The sequence below is a fragment of the Candoia aspera genome, chromosome 5 (assembly GCF_035149785.1).
Source record: "Candoia aspera isolate rCanAsp1 chromosome 5, rCanAsp1.hap2, whole genome shotgun sequence".
Lineage (NCBI taxonomy): Eukaryota > Metazoa > Chordata > Lepidosauria > Squamata > Boidae > Candoia > Candoia aspera.
In genome coordinates this window covers 69,598,761-69,623,375 of record NC_086157.1, presented here as the reverse complement: position 1 = coordinate 69,623,375, position 24,615 = coordinate 69,598,761, and the positions used below count along the sequence as shown (strand labels likewise).

The 24,615-nt window shown below is 37.7% G+C and overlaps 1 protein-coding gene across 1 annotated transcript in view; it reads right to left on the bottom strand.

Annotated features, from left to right (window-relative positions):
- The window catches only part of ROBO2 (roundabout guidance receptor 2), an 894,470-nt gene extending 870,287 nt beyond the window's left edge, over window positions 1-24,183 (bottom strand). Inside the window, exon 1 of the mRNA XM_063305488.1 lies at window positions 23,835-24,183. Within this exon, the coding sequence (XP_063161558.1) occupies window positions 23,835-23,958 (124 nt within the window). The 5' untranslated portion in view covers window positions 23,959-24,183. The remainder of the gene's footprint in view (window positions 1-23,834) is intronic.
- Between the last annotated feature and the right edge of the window lie 432 nt (window positions 24,184-24,615).

Genomic DNA, 24,615 nt, shown 5'->3' with positions numbered 1-24,615 from the left:
CATATAATTCTTTCAAGAAATCACCTTTAGTAGCCTTCTTTGTAAAATAAAGATTCTCTGGGCAAGAAAGGCCTAATTCTATATTAATTAAAATATATTTAAGACTACATATTAACTAGTGTTTTAGTTTGAGAAATGTCTAAGCTGCAGAAAAGGTGACTTAACAAAAATGCATTTAATGAACAGTATCATTCATAATTCTGAATATTTTCCATAGTTTATACCCCAACTTTAAAAAAAAAACAAGTATTACAGCTGTGTTTGATTTCCTCTGATAGTTTCTGCAATATATGTATCATCAGTATTTTTTACTTGTTTTGTCCAAAATTAGACATATATAACTCAGTAGCAACAACATACGTATAGAAAAACTAATTTATGCGATTTGAAACAAACAAGGCCTGCTCTTGTAGTATTGGGTACAAAAGTGGATAAAAGGAAGGGGTGTGCATTCTTCTCAGGTGTTATTTGTCATTGTCTAGCCTTCCAAAGAACAAAGTCAATATTGTTAGCATAGATTTTATTTCCTCCCTAAATACTGTGAAATGTCCTATGGTAGGAAAATTGTCGGTTGAAAGAAATATGGCTTGGTATTTTGTTACCACAGCTCTATTAACCTTCTTGAAAAATGGCCAGATAGAAGCAAAGTAGAACCGTTTGCACAGTGCAATTGGGTGTTGGGTAATGGAAACAAAGATAGCAACCTGATGCCCATCATTCATGGAAAGAATAACTGTTACTGAGGCACAGCCAGTCCTTTACTTTGATTGGCTGACAGTTCTCTAAACTATAAATGAGGGGTGGCCAAACAGAATAAAATGGTTTTCCTCTGAAGTATCCTTAAAATCCACAGAAGTGTTTGTAAGCAAAATGGCCATGTAGTGTGCTCATGATTAACAGCCATGTACCATACGACAAAAGTAAACATAATAACTAGGTTTATACGTAGTATTTGGGACAGTAGGCTGCATCTTCAATATTCAGAAGAAAAATGTTGACTACTGGAAATAAAATAAAATAAAATAAAATAAAAATAATATCTATCTTTATTTTCATATTCTGTCAAGCTGCAGAGTACCTGGGAGTCAGGGGAGCATATAAATGAATAAATGTATAAGTAACAAATTAATATATTTATTAATATAAACAACAAAGAATTAAAATTAAAAGCATTTTTCTGAATACATTGGGTTTCTTAAAATCAGCCTTCTAGTTTCTTTAAAGTACTAGTATCTGGCTATGAAATTATGATGCAGTTGCTTCCCAATGATGCCATCAGATGCAGCTGTGATATATGCATGGCAACAATAGGCACCATGTTACCATGTGGCTGTGAGCTACTTGATATGTCAAGGATACAATAAAGAACTTCATACAATTTCAACAAGTCAGATCGTCTTGAGCCATAACTTGTTCTTTGTAACTTCTTTTCTGATAAAATAATATGAAAATATTGAAAGCTTGCTTAAAATATTATGCAAATTTGATTAGTTCTGCTGTAAGTCCTGCATAGTTTATTTTATACCTATTCTGTTGACCTGGGAAAATACCTGGATTTTGTAAGCATTTGGCAGAAAAGAACTGTATCTGGCACAGAATATCTAAGTAAATGCTGAACAGAAATGGGCGAGGAAGCCAGTTACCTAAGCAACATAAGCATTTGCAGATCTATGGAGAGGGAGCTGTAAGAGAAAGACCAATGAGAAAAATTCTGAAAAAAGTAAAAGATTAAAGAAACTCTGGGGGCTGTATAAGAAGTCAAGCATAAGAACCAGAAATATCCATGAAAAAGCCAAATAAACTTCTATATTATGACTGAGATGGTATTAATTCCAATTCAATTTACAGAGGAATTGAATTCATATATCATGATATGACATGATTTTTTAAAAAAACAAACCAGAGTATAAATCATGGTTTGTAACTCTAACAATTAGGTATATATGACATACCAGAGCACACTGCAATTGTGTTTTCAGATTTGGGGGGTTCTGAATAGTAGGAAAAAAAATTGCATTGGAAAAGAAATTCTCAGCATGGTATCTGATGGAGGAAATGTCGTCACAGGAAGTTTTTGGTCCACTAACATAACAATTATTGCTATTATTGGAATATGACTTCTCTGAAGTAAAGTACCAGCCTCCAATCTCATCTTCATTCTCAACATTGGTCTCTGGGATATAGAAAGGCTACAAGCTTTCTAGGAAAATCAAAATGGTTACTCTGGAAGTGTGCTTCTTGGTCTAGTAAAAGGGGAAAGGAAACAATCGGTAATGGGAAAAGTCCTGCAAGACCAATGATTACAGCATTCACAAAATCACTACTCTGTAATTTATTCACTCAAATCTTTTTACAGTCATAGATCAGCATAAGGAGGGTGGGGTAGAGTCGACTAAAAAGCATAGAAAATACATCAGACTCTAAAAAAAAAAAAGGAAAAGCTAGAATATATTAATGCTCTGGTTTCTCTTCAAATCATATTAAACTTTCATCTTTTTATAATTTGCTATGTTTACCATGGCAAACAGTTTGTGAATGGGCAATCCATCTTCCAGCAACCAATTTGCAAGAGCTCCAAAATTCTAGCAGCCCAAAAAGATTAGGAACCCCTGCCTTAGAAAAATATCTGCTATTTTTAATCATTATAAGTTTGTGAAAATGGTTACTATATTTTCCTTTTCTTTTTTCTTTTTAAATTCTGTCTGATGTAGACCTAAGTACTTTTTTTAGGAATGAATCAACTACAGAGGGAAATATAGTTTCCATCTGGTGAAGTTCAACTGTGGTGAGACAGCATATAAGTCCCAATTTCAAGTGTGGGAAGGGAGCTTGCATTTCAGGCTCTCAGAGTCTTACGTTGAAGGGCATACATCCAAGTTCCATCAATTAACAAATAGTGTTGAAATCTTACAGAAAAGAAAGCTTGGATTTCTGTATTGTTTGATTTCACATGTATCACACTTTGATCACTGGTAATGAGGGATAAGTTTGTGATTATTAAATCCTATTTTGGATTTAGCTGTGGCTCTGAGAAAGCTTGCTTGATATTTATGAAAATGTTGGCTTGTATGTTTGGAAAGGCAGTTGACAGTGATGCCAGGTATAATTGTCATTTTTCATCTACTTTTTTGCTCCTCCTGAAGACATGGCTGCAATAGTTGTCCTACAACTGTGCCTTTTGATCAAGGAGAACAGAATAGATTTACATATGTGGTAAATTTTAGGTGAGTCTTTAATATCTCTGACATCTTCTTCCTTTAAACTATATTATTATATAAAAATACTTTAGACTGAAGAAATTATATTCTTTGATCCTCTAAAGTTCTAGTCTCATGTATTTGCTTTTTTAAATGATTGTATACATTATTAATGGGTATTAAATGTATTCATTACAATTGAGATAATATTGATAACTTTTAACATTTAAAAAATATATTAGCTTGAGGTACAAGTCTCTGATATCCTATTTGAAGTGGCAGAACTGCTTCAAATGATGAATAAATCTGATGGCACATATAAACAATCTGTGATTCATATACACTGAAACTTGTTGTAAGTAACGAATGATTTAGACAGAACACATTTAGCACTGTCTAGCTACCGACATTTATTACAGAAATTCCTCAGCAGATGAAACAGTGGCAGATAGCATGTCATAAATCAGAAGAAACCACCAAAACAAATTGTGCTTCATAAACTACTTTAATATGTCATGAAGCTTCCAAATATAGATACCAGTTCCATTTGTTAAGAAGCTTGAGGCACTTTTTCACTGACAAGTGCAAGACACTTGGTATTTTCATTTATGTGTAATCTCTCAATGATCCTTATTCAAGCAAAAATAGATTTCTGTGTTTGCTAACTTTCAATGCATCTCATAATGACCACATCCAGCATGCATCAACGTACAGATAGATTTTACTAAAACAGCAATATAAAACAAATATAAAATGTTGGTTATGCTCTTTGTCCCTGATGCTTTCACACCCTCTGAAGTTTTAAGCATATTTGAAAAGATTTTTACAGAGACTGAAGCAACAGTTCAGTACTTCAATAAAAACAAACAAACAAACAAGAGCTAATTTGGTCAAATCTAGAATTTAGAATTAGAATAGCTTATATATTGCAATTTAGGATCAGATTGAAGAGATTAGGGAAGACCCACAGATCAGCTAGATATGAGCTCACTAATATTCCTAAGGAATATGCAGTGGAGGTGAAGAATAGATTTAAGGGACTGGACTTAGTAGATAGGTCCCGGAAGAACTCTGGACAGAAGTTGGCAGCATTGTTCAGGAGGCGGCAACAAAATACATCCCAAAGAAAGAGAAAACCAAGAAGGCAAAATGGCTGTCTGCTGAGACACTAGAAGTAGCCCAAGAAAGAAGGAAAGCAAAAGGCAACAGTGATAGGGGGAGATATGCTCAATTAAATGCAAAATTCAAGAGGTTAGCCAGAAGAGATAAGGAATTATTTTTAAACAAGCAATGCGCGGAAGTGGAAGAAGACAATAGAATAGGAAGGATGAGAGACCTCTTCCAGAAAATTAGAAACATTGGAGGTAAATTCCAGGCAAAAATGGGTATGATCAAAAACAAAGATGGCAAGGACCTAACAGAAGAAGAAGAGATCAGGAAAAGGTGGCAAGAATATACAGAAGACCTGTATAGGAAGGATAACAATATCGGGGATAGCTTTGATGGTGTGGTCAGGGAGCTAGAGCCAGACATCCTGAAGAGTGAGGTTGAATGGGCCTTAAGAAGCATTGCTAATAACAAGGCAGCAGGAGACGACGGCATCCCAGCTGAACTGTTCAAAATCTTGCAAGATGATGCTGTCAAGGTAATGCATGCTATATGCCAGCAAATTGGAAAACACAAGAATGGCCATCAGATTGGAAAAAATCAACTTATATCCCCATACCAAAAAAGGGAAACACTAAAGAATGTTCAAACTATCAAACAGTGGCACTCATTTCACATGCCAGTAAGGTAATGCTCAAGTTCCTGCAAGGTAGACTTCAGCAATTCATGGAGTGAGAATTGCCAGATGTACAAGCTGGGTTTAGAAAAGGCAGAGGAACTAGAGACCAAATTGCCAATATCCGCTGGATAATGGAAAAAGCCAGGGAGTTTCAGAAAAACATCTATTTCTGTTTTATTGACTATTCTAAAGCCTTTGACTGTGTGGACCATAACAAATTGTGGCAAGTTCTTAGTGGTATGGGGATACCAAGTCATCTTGTCTGCCTCCTGAAGAATCTGTATAACGACCAAGCAGCAACAGTAAGAACAGACCACGGAACAACGGACTGGTTTAAGATTGGGAAAGGAGTACGGCAGGGCTGTATACTCTCACCCTACCTATTCAACTTGTATGCAGAACACATCATGCGACAAGCTGGGCTTGAGGAATCCAAGGCTGGAGTTAAAATTGCTGGAAGAAACATTAACAATCCCAGATATGCAGATGATACCACTTTGATGGCTGAAAGTGAAGAGGAACCGAGGAGCCTTATGATGAAGGTGAAAGAAGAAAGTGCAAAAGCTGGCTTGCAGCTAAACCTCAAAAAAACCAAGATTATGGCAACCAGCTTGATTGATAACTGGCAAATAGAGGGAGAAACTTATTCATACATTCCCTATGTCAGTATTTCTTTGAGGGCTTCTTTCTACTACAATTTTTAGACTGAGGAAATACAAGAGGGATCAAAGCAAGAGTTGCTTTCTTTGTCTCTCTGCTGACATTTTATTATTGTTCATAAACTAGTAGCCCTAGTTTTATCTCATGTTCTAAAAATAGAAAGAGATAGAGATTATTTATTTCTAATGATTAGATAAACTTGTTACTCTAACCAAGCCGTGTACTCTACATCTTTATTCTAGGGATTCAGACTCTATAATAGTTGTTTTTTTTCTATTGTTGTATGTTAGCCCATATGGATCAAAGAGTTCTGTAAGTTCCTTTCCTGTTCAGTGCAAGGATCTCTCAGCCAGGCAAGGGAAGGACTGTCTTCTTATTAATATTTGATTATCTGGATCTTCTTCATTGGAAGAAGGAACTTCTCTTATAGTGTTTCCCTTCTTGCATATATCAAATCCATTCTATCCTGTGTGTTTGTTACTGCTTTAAATTCTGTTGTTAAGCCAAGACAACATGCTTGAGAAGGACCCTTCATGAGTCACAAGCCCAGAGTTTTATGGTTCCTACATTATTATTATTATTATTGTTATTATTATTTTGGAATAACTTAACTGTGTGCACTTGACTTTTTACTTTTTATCTGTGGGTTTGATGTGTAGTGTGCTTGTGGGCATGTGTACACACTAAAAGGAACATAGGGCCTGATCCTGCTTACTTTTTTTCAGTTCAGCCAAACTCAGTGAGTGCTGCAGTTTCAGATATAAAATGTATAAATAAATTCTACAAAAAATAGAACAATCTGTAAGCATGAATCAAAGAATAGAACAATATTGAATAAATTTTACTATAACGGGCTCGTCTATATGCCTCAATTGAGCATATACAGTAGCACAATATACTGTATGTTCATATTGGGAAGTAACTTATATAACTTTTTTTTTCTTTTTCTCTGCACTATTTTTTTCTTTATTTTCTTAGTTTGTATTAGTTGTTTAATTTTTGTATCTGTAAACTTCAATAAAAAATATTATTAAAAAATCATATTGGGAAGTAACATACTAATCTCACCTGAGAGCAGGAACAGTAACATCAGCTAGATCATACTGAATAAGACCACTGTTCCAAGTAACTCAGTACTGTATATACCATCTGAGATTCATGGCCTACATTATACCTGCAGGTTGTTTTTGTAACATCATTACTTTGTAGATACTAGGATGTTGCCAAGCAAGCTAAGGGTGCTGAGCAGACATGCAAGCTGGGCCATGGGATTTCCACTTGTGAGAAGCAATCCATCTGTCAGTAACATAAACATGACAGAGCTTGAACAAAATGGTTGTATGTATTAACTCTTGCTAATTTTGCTAACATAAACATTTGAAAAAAAACTATTTTTGAATCACAGAAAAGCAGTTTGAAAATGTACATTAAGGAAGAATAATGAGTGGTTTACAAAGACTTGCTTGTCTGATACAACACATTGCTTCAATAACTGAGATAACATGTAGTCCTTTATTTCATTAAGAATGAAATATGTCATGACACAGTAAGGTTTGATTCCTCCCTTAGGTTTCATTTTGATGCAATAGAGTTGGAAGTTTTTCCCCTTATTGCTTGACTGTTGACATAGTAAATATAATAATGATTAACCACACTATGTTCGGCATGTTTCTGAATCCAGGTGTTGTTGTTTTTTTCATTTTAATTTTCTCCCTTTTGCTAAGAGAGTTGTTGGTTGATTTGAAATAAAAAAAATTAGACAAGACAGCTACATAGAACGTTTGGTGAGATTTGAGGCTAAAATCCCACATCAGTCTTGGCAGCTGTGATAATGATGTATAATTTAATTGAAGCTATACTGGTGATCATCAGTAGTACTTCAAACTTCTTCCCTTGTTTATGCATTATTCAAACTAATGGCAAGCCTGAAATAGAAAAAAGCTTCTTATCTCTTAAAACTTTTATTGCACAGAGTTCAAAATGCACATTTGAGCAATAGCATCTAAGCTTCAATAGAGAATGAGGGATATTACTTTAGAGCCATTTTAGCATCACGGACCTGGTAGAAAAACAGATATGACTACATATACAATATTCAGTTTTAGAAAAGCATTATTTCTGAAAGTAGGGTCTTATATTATCACACAGCAGATACAGTTACATGTGACATTCAGTATGACATTCATGACATTCATGCTTCATCTCCACCAGTTGGTTTCAAAAACAGAGCACCATTTAATCGTTAGCTGAAATACTATTATTAGTGCCACCTTCACACAGCTTTCATGTCACTCTGCATAATGACTTTCTGTGCATAATGCCAGAATTATTGCAATGCATGATAACATGACTACACTACTGCTATATGGCAGGCAACTTGGCATAGTGTGGTATGTAACCACATAAAATGATCTACAGTAATCAAGTGGGCAGAAGGCAGTGTCATTCTCTGAAGTGATAAAGAGCAGCTTGTTCCAATTAAGTAGAAAACAGCTCTGGACATGACTGTTAATACAAACACCTATTCTGATTACTTTTAGACTGTACTTTAATCTGTAGGTAAAGGTAAGGTAAAGGTTTCCCTTGACATTAAGTCCAGGCATTTCCGACTCTAGGGGGCGGTGCTCATCTCCATTTCAAAGCCGAAGAGCCGGCGTTTGTCCGTAGACACTTCCGTGGTCATGTGGCCGACATGACTAAATGGAATGCTGTTACCTGCCCACTGAAGCGGTACCTATTAATCTACTCACATTTGCATGTTTTTGAACTGCTAGGTTGGCAGGAGCTGGGACTAGCAACAGGAGCTCACACTGTCTCACGGATTCGAACCACCGCCTTCCAATCGGCAAGTTCAGCAGCTCAGCAGTTTAACCCGCAGTGCCACCATGTCCCTACTTTAATCTGTGCTTAACAACAAATTCTGCTTACAGTACCTAAAACAATAACAACCATCTTCAAACAAACAAAACATAGAGTTACATACTGCAACGTTAGTGTACATGATACATATCACTGTAGCTGGCAAGTGTCATATTCCAAATTGGGCTGTGAAAAGCAAGACAGTTTTCTGTGTCCCTTTCTTTTACTTTCCTTCTCCATCTTCATAGCTTCATCACTCCACAGGTCCTCAAACTATGTTGTTATATTTTAATGAACTTGGCTACTCTAAACTCTGCCACAGTATATTGACATTAGTGTGCAAACAGAACTTTCTGAGGATTAGGCAAAGATAAATCCTTGACAGCAATACAACCACCTGGTGATTTACAGGGAAAGACTATACACCAGAGTGAAAATACTGGTAGGTAGACTCATCAGACTGTGTGGCTGCTGAATGGATAACAGCTGCCCATTGTCTTTTAAAGGACACTCTATCATCTTGAGGGTGGAACTGACATCTGTAGTTGTGTTCAAGTTAATGAAAGTACAGCTCCCCATCTACATGAATGCTTTGAGCCGGGAGAGAGATATTTTTTGTGTTTTTCTCCCTATTTCGTGTTTTCCTTACATTCGAACACTGTTTCTAAATGCCTCTCTAAATATTAAGATCATTTTTATGTACTGTAAGTAATCAATGGAAGTTTCATGGGCAAGACAGCAAATGCTTTGGAACTGAGGAAAGGTATGCAGAGAAACAAGTAACCTTGCAATACAGCACCAGCACCAGTTATACTGATGTTTCCTGAAATTTGCTTTCTAAGTATATTTCTGGAAATTATGATAGAGGAAAATTGTGCTTTTTCAATTTTCATTCCTGTATGAATGAATTTGGACTTAGTGTACTACTAATATTATTGAAATATTACAAAACATATATTGCAGCTCTGCAAGTATTATATGATATTAACATATTCTCAAAAGATGCATGAGTGTGCATGTATGCATTTGTGTGTTATATGAATAATAGTCTTGATCTTTATAGCATAGGTAGGCAATGGAAACAATTCAGAACTAACTATAAAAGTGAATTTATACACCAAATCCAAACACTAAAGGATCATATAGATAAAATATATCAGATTATTTAGTATTCCAAAGGCATAAGCTTTTTGATTCATAATATTAATTTTAGACTGGATCAATACTCCATTTCCTTTTGCGTATATAATTCTCAATGGCTCTGACATCTCTAAAACAGGATATCCCACCTTCATTTGATTCAACAATACTGCACAACTGCTGTCTTTCTATCTACGTGGTATAATCCTATCTTCATTTTGAGACTGTTTTTAGATGCATCTTGTATATTTAATGACCCTATAAATATGTTTAGATGGGACTATGAAGGTATTACTGATAGCTGCACTTCAGCTTTGCAATTTACTTGCAAGGCAGGTTCATCTCATCTCATTCTAATGTCCTTTTGTAACTTGGTGAAAATATTCCTTTTTCTCTTTCCTCCTCTATTACAATACATAAACAAATTGCTTCCTGTAGTGTCTGTAAACTGCTTTATTAAATATTTTCCTTTATTTGAACAAGTGCATTCAGGGGTCCCCCTGAAACATTTCCCTATATTTGAACAGGTGCTATTATATTGCATACCATTATGGAAGATTAAGTATGGCTTTAATCCTAATATATAGGAAGCTCACTGCCATCACTATAGTATAGAAATTACCTAACTCATGGAAATATCGGGAATATCAGGACTGGTCCAACATTAAGCAGAATGAGATAATTATCTCAGTAGTAGTGGATCAATGTTTTAGAGGTAGCAACAATAGAAGTCTTCTAGTGTTCCCTTTTGTTCTCAGATTGCCGTGCACTTAAAACTAAATTGCTCCTCTCAGGTGAATTAGATAATGCTGTCTCATCACTAGTGCTAAAAACTTAAATTCAAAGTTTATAGGGCAAAAGCTCATAATTATCATTAAGCATCAAGAATTAGCCTTATGGTCATGTTTTATAGATCTTCACATAAAGAGGATTCAAAATCTAATCAGGCAATCAGTTAGAACATCAACTTCTCTTAAGTGCAAAGAATGGGCACCAACTTGTCTTTTGTCTCAGGCAACACAATGTCTTAGACCTGATTTGCAGATCAAAACAGTATCTTATTTTTTGTTTTGAATGGGAAAGAACATTACTTTTTCAGAAGCTAGTTCATTTAAAGAAACACTATCATTTGACTAGCTTTGAGAATGAGATTAAAACAAATATGGGGCTCCAGTTAAATGTGCTATCATAAAGCTTGCCATAAGCAATCCTATTGATATAAATCCAGGCTGTACAACCACAGTAATTTCTGAATATTATGCATTTACACTGTGAACTGCTTCCTACTTCTATGGTATTTGCTTCAAAACTATTCTAAATGTCATGCGCTGCCTACTGCTGAGTAAAACACAGACACTGTTTCAGGGAAAGCAGGTTCAGGTTTATTACAGCGTAGTGCTGGACGAGAAAAAAGCTGAGAGTGAAGGGAGCGCGCCGGTGCGGGGTTTAAATACCCCGCGCCGGTCAGCGCCCCCTCACTTTGGGTTGCGTCATCCCCCTTTGTCCTGCATGCTTTCGTGCCGGTAGGTGAAGGGTTGCGGGGCCCCTGCTGGGGCCCCGGGATTGCCCATAATCTGTTTCTTCCTTCAGCCGGTGATTTCTGTCAGCTGGGCGATCTCCGTTGTGCTTTGCTGACAGCTTAGGTGTGCCTCGTGATCCGCCCTGTCTTTGTCTTTCCTTCTTCCTCTTTTGTGTCCTGATGGCTGAATCATCCGGCCGGGGTCTGTGTCTGTTGTTGTGCGTGCTTTGCTTATCTTAAGTCCCTTCCTCTGCTTCTTCGGTATTGTCATGTGTGCCGTTGTGCTGATGTCTTCAGCTCAACGGCACTCATGACATACTGCCCCCCGTCCGAATAGTGCCCCCCCCCGGCCTTCCGGTTTTCTCCAGGAGAGCTGTCAAAATGTTGTTTTTTTAAAAAAAATTTCCCGCCGGAGTGTTTTCGCCCCTCCCTCTGTTCCACCCTCTGCCTCGTGTCCATCTTTAGGGTGTGTTCCGAGTGCGCATGCCTCGACCACACCCTGGGAGTGCGCATGCCCCGGCCACACCCTGCTTGTTTGGCTCAGTTCGTCGTGGGAAGAGGCGTGGCTGGTCGGGTGCTTTTCAGCTCCAGGTAGGAACCTTATCTTTTTGCATTGTGCGATCACCATTGTCCTGTGTGTATCCTGGGCGTTGCCCCCAGGCATGCACTGGTGACCAATCGTCACTCCCTCGTGGGCCCGGGGCGGGGGGAGGGTGAGTCCCGGGGGGGAGGAGGTCTACTCAAGTCGCGGGCTTGGGGGGCCCTTTCCCCTGGGGGCGCGGTGGGTGGGGGGGGAGGCCCACGGGGAAAAGGGTGTTCAGGGGCCGGTTCGGCTTGGCGCCCCTTTGGCTTGTCGGGGTACATCCTGTGGAATGCCCAGGTCAGGTCTGGCGCCTTGACGTGTTGCGCCGCCACCCATTCTGGGTGGGGGAAGTGTTTCCACCTTACTAGGTAGTGTAGTGTTCCCCATTGATGGCGAGAGTCGAGGATGTCTCTTACTTCGAAATGTTGTTGGCCGTCGATCATCACTGGGGAGGGCAGTGGCGTGCTTGGATGCCATCGAGAGGTGGTTGCAGGTTTCAGGAGGCTGGTGTGAAATACCGGGTGGAGTCTCTGTAGATTGTGCGGCAGGTCCAGGCGTATTGCCACCGGGTTCACTATCTGTGTTATTCGAAGCGGCCCGATATACTTAGGCCCCAGTTTTTTCGAGGGTTGAGGTGACTTCAGGAATTTGGTGGATAGGTAGACTGGAACGTCGGTTGCTGGCGCCGGTGCTTGTCAGCCTGCTCTTTGTAGGCCGCCTGTGCTTCCTTCAGCGCTGCCGTGATTATTGGCCACGATTCCGCTATCTTCCGTCCCCAGTCACTAGCGTCCACTTGGGGTCCCGGGGGTTGCGGTAGCTCCGGTATGGGTATGAAGTCGCGCCCAGAGACTACTTCGAACGGGGTTTTCCCCGTGCTCATGTGGACGGCGTTATTGTATGCGACTTCTGCGAATGGGAGCAGTTCGACCCAGTCGTCTTGGTGGTAGTTGGTGTATGAGCGTATGAATTGTTCCAGGGTGGCATTGAGGACCTCTGTTGCTCCGTCCGTCTGGGGGTGCCAGGCCATGGATAGGGCTTGTTGGGTCCCCGTCAGCTTTAGGAAGGCCCACCAGAATTTAGAAGTGAATTGTGTGCCCCTGTCGGTCACCACGCGTGCGGGACATCCGTGTAACCTGTACACGTGTATAAGGAAGAGTTTGGCTAGTTGCTGGGTGGACAGGACCGATGAGCAGGGGATGAAGTGGGCCTGTTTCGAAAAGTAGTCTTTCACCACCCAAATGGCCGTTTTCTTCTGGCTGGGTGGGAGATCTTCATTCAATCATAAATTGCCAGAATCAGCTAAGCTCCAAATTTTGAAAAAATTGGGCAAGATTTCTTGACTTCTCACTCAGCACTGATTCTACCCCAGCATCTGTTCTCCTTTAAGTCCCCGCCAAGAGCAGCTGTTCTGCGTTGGAGGTTACAGTAATGTGACCATTAGGGGCCAAGTGGTAAACAGTCTTTATACATACCTAAGTTGCTTTCTGAGACCTTATCCACAGCAAATTCTTTCAATTTATGTAAATAATAGCTATGTCAACCAATTATAAATCTTAAATTCAAAGCTTATAGGGTCAAAGCTATGCATTACCAATAAGCAGCAAGAATTAGACTCTTGTTCACATTTTGTACAACTTTATATAGAGTCTATATATAGTCTATATATAACTGCAATTTTAAAAATTAGTAAAAAGTAAAAACTAAAGTAGGAAACTGAAATATTTGCATTATCTTTCCCAAGCACTTCAATATGCATATTAAGTATTTCATCCTTTGTAACATCTGATATCTTCAAACATTTAATAGCACATTTTCATTTGTTTGTTCTACCTGTAGAACTAATTAAGGAACTTTGTTCTTGCCTGCTGATTCTCTAGCACTGACAATACCTTACAACTGTTCCAAAGTTACCTTCTCACATTCATTTTCCATCCTAAGAAAGTTTTTCAGATTCTAATTTTTTCTTCCCAAGTTACATTAACTTTTCAAAAGTCTGTTTTAATAAACTGTTAAGCAGGCAAAATGCAAAAAGGGAAGTACTGAAGTCTACTATAAGATGAGATAATGGACAAAAGAGATCTGGCTGCTGACCCTATAAAATACCATACCAAAAATTCTGCCTCCAGATAAAAAGTAATTAAGGCATTGGAATAAAGAATAGACAATAAACTAGGAATCAAGACAACAATTCTATACAGATATTGGATTACAGCTACAATGGAGAAGAGCAAACAAGTTATGCTAAAAAATTTAGGATAGCCAATTACCTAGGAAATTAAATGGGTAAAGCAGGTTGCCTATTACAATAATTCTGAAGCAACTGCAAGTTTATTTCAATTTAGGATTTAAGCCCTTACATGTGCCTAAGATTGTAGTCTCAAGGCTTGTCATCTGCGGATTCCATGGAATGGGAACATTATACTATCTATCTTAAGATAAAACCTTAATACACTCTTTTTAAGTCTAATGGGAGCTCACTATTCATAAATATGTTTATGATAGCCATTCTATGTGGTAGACATGAAGATGAGTTTGCTTACTTTGTTTGCAACTATCCACATACTCTGTTCTCCAGGCATTTTTACCTGGAGAAATTCCTTATTATATTTTCTATTATAGCACGAGAGGAATTTTCTGGGGCATATAATGCCATACTGTTTCAATTCTGAAGCTAGTGTTGAAAGAAAAAGGGACACTATTTTTAATCTATACTTGAGGTCAGTACAGCTTGTCATCACCTTTATCAGATGATTTTCCAATGATTCATGAGTTAAAATTAGCAAATTTCTGTCCACTGTGAAACTTTTTCAATAAGTTGAAAAAACTACAGGTAGCAGTGTTATCTATAATGCTAAGCCTGCAAAGTCAGTGAAGGTAAGCAGCTCTGATAAAAATTTGGTCTTTAGGATATACATTTAGAAAAAAAAAAAAAAAAACAGTGGAGTCCTTGGTGCTCTCTGAGTCTTGTTCTTTTCTTGCAGACATTTCATTGCCAGACTAGGCAACATCTTCAGTGCCCCAGAAAGCACCAAGGACTCCACAGTTCAACCCTGAGCTACAAATATTCTCTTCAATTGGTACCTCAAGGGTCATTTAGCTCAGCTTTCTGCAGTGTACCAGAATGTCTTTTAAACCTTCCATGACAAGTAACTGTCCAGTCTCTTCTTTATATGTGGGGTCCTTGGTGCTCTCTGAGCCTTGCTGTTTTCTTGGAGACATTTCATTGCCAGACTAAGCAGCATCTTCAGTGCAAAAAGAGAATGGGGTTTGCTCTCTGTTTATATACAGTGGCTTGCCCTGCTTGTGTTGGTAGGGGTGTTGTTCTCTCCTTAGGAGTTCTTTGATTGAGCTGTTGTTTGCTGCTTGGTTGATTGATTGAGGTAATAGTTCCTTGCTTAGGGTATATTGTGCTGTTTGATGGTGGTAAAACGATATGCATGAGTATGAGAGGGGGATGGGTGGATTCCTCACACAGGACAGCACTGAAGTTTAGTCTTAAGACACCCATACCTTCCTCACCTGTTAGTTTTTTTTTCCTTGCATGCACTCTGTTTAAATGTTTTCCTTGCCAAAAACTTTCATGATACAAGTGGCATACAAGTTCATTAAGTAATCCAGTAAACATCTTATGTCTTAAATACAAGCAATTATAACTTATAAGCTTCTAAAAAAAATCATACATCCCACACAACCCTTTATAGTGCTGGAAAACTGCCCAAAGTACTACAGTTTGAGAGATTACTAAAAATTATTTATTCCATCTTACAGTTTGGTGTAGTGGTTAAGGCATCAGGTGAGAAACCAGGAGACTGTGAGTTCTAGTCCCACCTTAGGCCCAAAGCCAGCTGGGTGACCTTGGGCCAGTCACTTTCTTTCAGCCCTAGGAAGGAGGCAAGGGCAAACCACTTCTGAAAAACTTTGCCAAGAAAACTGCAGAGCCTTGTCCAGGCAGTCTCCAAGAATCGGACATGATTGAACAGATAAAAAAAAAATAACCAATGTATGAAAACAAGGCATGTCATAGGGGCAATTCTAGAAAAGAAACCTGAAAAATGAGATTATGGAGTTATGCTTATTGAAAAGCATGTTAAATACCTGTTTTGTTTTGTGTTGTTTTGTTTTCCAACAGACATTTTATGCTGGTGTGGTTGGATGACATTTTTTTGAGAAAATGCATAAATAATTATGGACACTTAGTTTGGAGACCTTTAAGAGGAATTCTTTCTGTTGTTTTGTGAACAATCTGATGTATGCAGATTATTGTGCTAGCACTTTGTGCAACATATAAAAGTTTACTTCCTTAAAAAAACCTTAGAGCACTGTTTCTGAATTAGGGGTATTTGTACTATTTAAGGACCACAGGTGGTCCTTAACTCTTTAAGGGAAAGAAAGAATAGAGGAAAAGGGCAGAGAAACCAATGGTCATTTGAGTATGCTGAAGTAGACTGATTTTGATTGTAGTGTAACAGCATTGTGGGCTGGGCCTTTCCTGTTATAGTGCTGGGGAAGATGGCTTGTCCTTTGTACTCCTTTTGGAGTGAACTCATAAGTGTTTGAAACAAGGTATGATTTAGAAGTGGCCAGTGAGCATGTATATAAAGATGCTACTGGCCATGAGGTGCAGTACAGAGGTATGAAATCATTAAGGTAGACAGAAATTTTCTTTTGATTGAGACCAACATCATTCCCCACTTGTACCTAACCAAATCATAAATATGTGTGATGGAATGTGTCTCCGATGTGATGTGATGGACTGCAGTAAAACAGCAGGTTCTCAGGAAGGAGGGAGTACATTCCAAGGAGGGAGGCAAGACAAGAGACAACACAGTCCTGAGTTGGGTCATGGGAAGAAGAAGAGATTTAGATAGCCACTCCCTAGAATCTCCCAGGGTATATCCATTAGGTTAGAGTAATGCTGGTTGAGCTGGCAAGATTCTGTCTATATGGTATAAGCAAATAAAGAACTGAACTTTGGCTGGATTGTTTCTATGTCGTTCTTGGGCTGAGCCTGACAACATTTCCTAGCAACAACTTATTTTAATATTACCTTTACTTACTTGCTTGCTTCCTTATTTATTTATTTATATTTATTTACCAAAGATTATGGGAGACTAAGAATCAAAAATATAAAGTAAAAAAGGAATCTCCTCAAAAACAATAAATAATCCTACCATAGTAGACCAAATACTAGATTAAAAAAAATCAAAATTATCCAAAAAGAAAACATCCAAATCATGTGTTTGTTAAATTCTAGTCTTCAATCACAGCATGCTCTCCTCTTGTATTAGAGGAGATCTTAAATGTTCTCCTGAAACCCAGAGAGGAAGAAGCAGACCTGCATGGGAGCAGTAACTGAAAATGCCAACTTCTAAGGCCTTATCAGATGACATGGAGGGAATAATCATTCTGTACTCGATCAGTTGATCAAAAGATAACCCAGTCCAAATCCATATAGGGCCTTAGAAATGACAACCCAGCACCTTAAAACACATCTGGAAGCTGATTGCCAGTCAATGGAAGCTGATTGCCAATCTTGAAGCAGTAGGCCATCCAGGTGTATCAGGATATGCCCATAGCTGCCTAGGCCACCAGGTGTAGCAGCTGTAACTTCCAAATGTTTTTAAAGAGCAGCCTTATATAGACTGCATTACAGTAATCCAAACAGGAGGTCACTTATATAGACTGCATTACAGTAATCCAAACAGGAGGCAGTAGTGACTGTAAGTAAGCTTTCCTGATCTGGGAATTATCAAAGTGGGTATACAAGGTGTAACTGGGTATAAGTCTTCCTGGCCACAGCTGCCACCTTCTCATTGAGCAGGAGCCTTAAGTCCAGAAGGACTCCCAAATTGCACACCACCCTGAATGGAGAAGTACAGCTCTGTTCAGAATCAATGATAGCACTACCCTGATTTGAAGGGATTCATTCTGAGTCTGTTCCTTCCCATGCAGAGCCTGACAACTTCTAAGCATGGTGCCATCAGTTCTGCTGCAATGCTAGTTTAGCCCAGGCCTGAGATATGTACCTGATATTGTTGATACCCAGCATGTACCAATAAATGACCTACAGTGGTTTCATGCAGTTGTTAAAAAAGAGTGAGGAGAGTAGAGAACCCTAAGGCACTCCACAAAGTTGAAACCTCCAGGAAGATCTCTTTTCTTCCACCAGCATCAATTGGAACTTGCCATTTAGGAAGGAGGAGAATCCTGAAGTGTTGGTCTACAGAAGCATGATTGATAGATAAAAAACTGGTTTGCACTTGCCCAATCCATAAGCACAACCAATGTATTTTCACCAACATGCTGTACCCTGGCATGAAACTTCAATATACTTATAACACCTTCACCTCATCCCTTTTAGTAAGACAGTTTTTTGAGATATGAGAAACAGGCTTTAATCATGCTTAACTGTACTAGTGTTACAGTAGTATTTTCCTCCATATTCTAGTACCATCTAAGTGCATACAATCTGTTAGCCTTTGTCACCCATTAACTTGGGAGGAAGTCAAGTTACTGACACTGACTGGGAATAAAAGGCATAGAGGCACAATAGCGACTGGCAAAAGAATCAGCAAATTTTATGTTGGTAGAGTCTTTGTCAATTCAAAGATGGGTGTTTATCACTGTAACTCAATACAAATTTCATAAAATTATCCTATATTACTCCAGTGCAGGAAGATATTTTATTTCCTTTTAACTGTGACAAAAACTTCACATTATGTTACTTCAGTGTAAACAATGATCTGATTTTATTTTGACAAAGAAAAGCAGCCACTGGCTTTCAGTAATAATGCTAAATTATTTTCACATCTTTCTAGTAATGAAGTTATTTCTTATCTTACGGTTTACACTTACCGTATTCTTAAAAGTATTATAATACTTGCTGGATTTGAAAATTGCCATAACTGATAAATATTGCAGCAGAATGCACATAAAATTAAAAGTTGTTCTTAGAAAAAATAGGCCTTTGTTTTATTTTGATGGGACTGAATTTGTTTAATAGAATGACTGGTGGAAATTTGAAAAAATGAAAGGATGAGACTTATTGTCCTAGAACACTAGTATCCTGCAATATTATTTCAGTATGAAGGAGTGTCCTTTCTCTTTCAGAGCAAGAATCAGCCTGAATACAGAACATTGCATTGCAAATTGGCAGTATTCTTTCCCTTCCTTCCCCACTGCTATATTTCCTGGCTGCCTGAAGCTTATGAATACCCCTCATTGTAAGTATTTATTTAAGAAATATAATTTCATTTTTTTTTCCTTCTCCAAGGAAAGGAATTATGCAAAGCAGCTTACAAATACAATAAGCAGAAACAGTAATAATTATTAAAATGGAACAAGATAAAACAGCAGGAAAATAAAAGACAAAAAGAACCAAAATAAACAGTCTAATAAAACCAAGGAACAGCACATGCTGGCAGTTTTCATACTTATTGGAAAGGTGATTCCTTGCTGCTCCAGTACCAGCAAGAGATAAACTGCTGGTGAGCTTGCATTTGGGAAGTATTCCACAAATCTCTTTCGGCAATTAGTGGCAAAAACAGTCATCCACTAAATAAGAAGAGGAATATAAGCATTTCCCAATTAGTTCTGACTCTGACCATAGAAACAAGATACAAGCATATTTTCTCTTAAGTTCCTTATATATCCTACTTAAAGGCTGTGAAAAATTAGGACAATTTTGGTAAAATTATTCTTTGTTTGCCACAAGATTACAATTCTCCATCATAGTCCAACACACTCACCTGTTACTTTTCAGGTTTCTTTTAATATTTCTTTTTGTAAAGAGCTTGAAGGAAAACATATAAATTCTTCACTCTTCTAGAACAATATGAAACAATATCTACAACATTTTGAAGGTATAGAGGGTCCTCAACAGAAAACAAAAACATGAATAATCTCAAGCAATGCTGAGGTTTTACTAGTGTGGTGATAGAAGATGTTTTTTCATGGATTACTATGTTCTTCCTTAGGATCAAATATATTTGTGGTGAACTGGTTTCTGGGTTAATTTATAACTGCTGATTTAAATCTCTAAAGCCCAATATGGTTGCTTCTGTGTAACTCAAATTCACCTGCCCTATGTTCTTTCCTACAGGTTGCATATGATTCCCCGCCCACATGAGTTAAAAGGATTGTGCCTGGAGACTTTGGCTCCCAACTTGCTGGCTTATCACAAGGATATACAAATTATTTTGTTCTAAAGGGCATTTGGGCTTTAGAGGAACTTTGTGCTGTCATTTAGTTTTGGCATTTTTTTCTAATATTAAATGTTTTCATATATGGAATTTCATGGAGTTTTGATTTTGGGGTATTTATATTATGGTAGCAAGCTGTTAATCCCCTACCAGTTACTCATAACCAATAAAACTAGATTTTTCACAATCTCATTAGGCTGATTTAGTGGAAGGAAAAGGCTTAGATTACAGACTCTTGGAAACTGACTCTCTCTATATATATGTGTGTGTGTGTGTGCGCGCGTGTGTGCGCATGTATGTATGTATGTAAGCCCCCTTTTATGGAGTAGGTTAAAATGCACCTCTCTGATGCCATTGATTCTTTTGACACAGAAGCCTGCCAGATATGGAAGGAATGATTATATATACACATACATGCAGATACACACACATACATATGCATACATACACATAGCAAATACACAAACATTTATTTTTAGTGCTGCAATGTTCCCAGACTCAGAGCTTCCATTACATAGGCACTATGTTGTTTTGGCTTCAGGAGGGAAGAAATTCAAGGAGCAGAGAGGTGAGGCAAATAAGAATCCCTATCAGTAGCAAATCATCCACTTAGTGACTGCAGAAGAAACACTACAAAACCAACTTCACAGCATTTCTTCTGAGTAGCAGCTGTGTCAAAAGTTAATTGCTCAGCTTGAGAAGACCTTTGGAAGCCACATGACCTTGTGGTAATACAGGCACATGACACTGATCTTTGATTGGGGACTCCTTGTTTGTGGAAGCAATCCTATGATCAGGGAAACTGAGATCATCTTCCTCTGCTCTTTTAACACTTACACCATTTCATATGGGAGACTTTGTAGGTCCTTTTGATGCCAGATCTGGGAGTAGAACAATGCTTGCATGTAAAGGAATTATTTTATGATGCCTTCCAGTGAGGTATGAAGCTTCTATTAATGGAATAGTCTGAGAAGGGCACATACTAGAACAAATCTATTCCATTTAGAAACCACCTATCTTCAAAGAGAGTAATAACAGCACATCAACATTTCTGCTAGTTACAACTTCAACCTGCTTGAAATATCCAAAAAAAAAAAATAAATCAGGTACTTCCACAGCCATAATCTTATGGTAGTTACAATGTGCCCCTGTGCAATATCATAATGGTAGGTAAATATATGAATAAATATTCCATTCAGCAGCATCCTAACCAACCACGATGAGGTCAAAATGATATGATATGTACATGCTGATACCCATGATCTTGTGAAGCATTTGTAAAAGCCTTAGGTTTTTATTAACCTTCTTGCATTTTCAGTCAGCACAATTAACGTAATTTTAAGAAGTTCCTTTAAATCATAAATACGTGTTTAAAAATATGTCTGTAAAAATTATTTCAAACATGCATACCTATACTGCTGTACTGCATGAATTACTGATTACTTATATTTGGTAAGTGAGACTGTGAGTGAGAATGAATTTAAACAATTTATGCCAATGCTTATTGGTATAAATTTGTTTATACAATATTAGAAGTTTTAAAGTACTTCTGTTTCAGGAATAATAGTTAACAGCAAAATTCTGAGCATTTAACAATTGGTAGTTATCATGTCCTTTGGAACACAGTTACTTAGGAAAAAAATCATGCACAGAATGAGATAAATAACTAAGCTATTGTAACATCAGAAAGATTCAATTTTTTGAGATACAAAGTAGTGACAATGTTCAGCACAGATATGAACAATACAAGATGAGCATAATTGTCACTTAAATATCTAAACATATCATATGGATTCTACCATTATGATGACACTTAATGGTGTGCTGAATTTATATAAGCTCAGAGCATACATTTACAAAAATATGTGATTGATAGGAACATATTGGTATCAATGCTTGTTTTTTTTCCCCTCCTCACACTTTTGCTGAGGTCAGTTCACCTAAAAATTGTACAGTACTCAGGAAACTACTTTCCTACAAAACATACATAGTATCACCAAAATGAACATTTGATTTTACACCTTAAGGACCAGTACTGGTTGAGGACAACTTTTATTTTTGGATGCCCACATCAATTGTTCCTCATCATGAGCTTTATCCTAGGAAAAATCTGTCATTATTATGCATCACCAAATATACACAGTCCCTTCAGACTGAAATAGTCAGAGGCTGGAGACACAGGAAGAACTTGTAAGCTAAGGAAGAAGATGCACCATGCTTCATACCTAATTATAACCATCAAGCAATAACTTATTTGTTTCATCAATAACTAACAACCAAGATAGTGAGATACTATGTTTGTATGAACATCTATAAGAAGGCAGAACTATTATCTGTTGGGTAACATAATTTGGCATGCACTACTATTATATGAGCCAACAATCTCCTGCATTGCATGCATGCATGCATGCATGCGTGTGTGTGTATGTGTATGTGTGTGTGTGTGTGTGTGTGTGTGTATGTATGTATGTATGTATGTATGTGTATATATATATATATATATATATATATATATATATATATATAGTCCCTCCTTCCTCTACTTCCTGCTAGGTAACAGCAAATAGGAACTCTGTAGATATATCTGCACAGGCTTCAGATATAAGATTCTGGCAGTGGAGAATCTGACTCAAGCTGAAGATAATTTTGGTTAAATAAAGAAGAAAGGACAGAGATCCATAATCTTTTGGCTACTTTATGCTTTACACAGTTCAGGCTAATTTCCTGCTGAAACTACTCCCTTGAAGGTACAGCACGTGGATGGTTTGTAAAATCTTTCATGTGGTGAAAGGGAAGTGAGGAGGAAGAAGGGTGGAATGGGAGATTCCTGCTGAGATATTGTGATGAATTATTAAAACTTCTTAATGTTGATGTTACTCTTTAACCTCATATCACAATACTGACAGAAGAAGAAAATGGAAAGTGCTATTAAAGCAGAAATCAACCTAGGAGAAACATAAGTCATGGGGTGCATCCAATCAACCATATAAGGAAACAATTAGAGGTAGAACAGTTGTGGAGTAGAAAAATACTGTCCAACATTTACTACAAGCACATTTTCCAAAGTATTGATATTATAGCATTAACATTCACAACCGTATTTTAATATCACTCATGTCTATTTCCAACATACCTTTCCATAAATAGGTTGCTTTCAAAAAACAAAGCAAACTTTAAATAAAAGGGATATTTGGTGAAATATACAGAGCCTGGGTATCATAAATACTGTTCTGAGTTTATGAGCATGGAAGAAATCAACTGCAGTTCTCAAAAGCTGTAAGACCTTTCTGTTAGCACAGCAAAAATAAATTCAATAAAGTTACTGCAATTTATCTTTATTAACACATCAACATTAATATGGTCCATCAGCCTGTTAGTGATGCTGGTGCTGCATTTCTTTAAGACTCATTCTGTCTAATAATTTCATAATATGACCTAACAATGTTATCTGCTGAACATGCAGAAGTGCCTTTTTTCCTCCCTGGAACAAAACAGGTCAGCCTCAGGAGATGATAGTGCCCTGAAAGACAACACAGCTACAGCATCTGCATCCCTCCCATTATCTTTTGCTTCTCAGTGTCTGTTCTGAAATGAGCAGCCGGTACTATCAAAATCTTTGAACATGAAGTTCAAATCACCTGTCCATATAGAAAAATATGAAACATTGCAATGACTCCCATACATGCGCATTATTATTTAAATTCATAATCTCCATTTATAAACAAAAGTTTTACACATTAAAACATACAGGCAATTCAATTCTATTTAATTAGTTTCAAGTATAGAGGGCAATGAAAACCTTTAAAAAATCATATTTATTACTATTATGGCAGATAACACCATTCAAGATTCTCAACAGACAACCCTTATGAAACTTTTTAGCACTTACCCCCCTTCCAGTGCTTGCCCTTGGTCCTGCTTAGCTTGCCAAGAGTTGATTCAGAGAAGAGCAACATCAAAATAAAAAGAAGTTCAAGCACCGTAATTTCCCTCTGTCTTTCTGATGATAGCATTTCCACAAGTTATTTTCCACAATTTCCCCCCCTTACATTTTTTCCCTTACTTTCTCCATTTTCCATTTGGTCAGGAAAGAATCGTTAATCAGGTAAAAAGCAGCAGAAGGAAACGCTTTGCCATTCTGAGGTAACATCTAGTGATGTAGCCCTGAGGAATACCACATTTCCCTCTGATCCAGCGTCTCCCATGCACAACGTTCAGGCAGCACTGCTGCTTCTAGAAGAGCTGTAAAAGAATGTCTTGCTTCTCACTTTGGCTCCAGTGAAAATATATTCCTCAGCTTTCACTGTGAGCGTGGTTGAAAATGAGGAAAACATTAATGCCAGTGTCCAGCAGAAAGGAGAAAAGATGTCATGATTGTGGAGGGTGAGAGAGAGAGAGAGAGAGAGGGAAGGGATAAAGAACAGATGAGAAGCAGTTGCACTGACAGCTTTAAGCCTCTCTGTCTGATCCTAATAGCCGTGCAACCAACCAAATTGCTCTTTTAAGGGTAATAAGGCTTCAGTGAAAGCTGGTGTCACTGCCACTTTGGTAGGTAAAAGCAGGCTTGAAAATCATCAAGGAAAAGCTGTTCAAGATAGAAACTACCAGAGTTCTTATTCAGAATGCTGAGGACCAAGCAGAAGAATACAGTATGCACACAGTGTATTTAA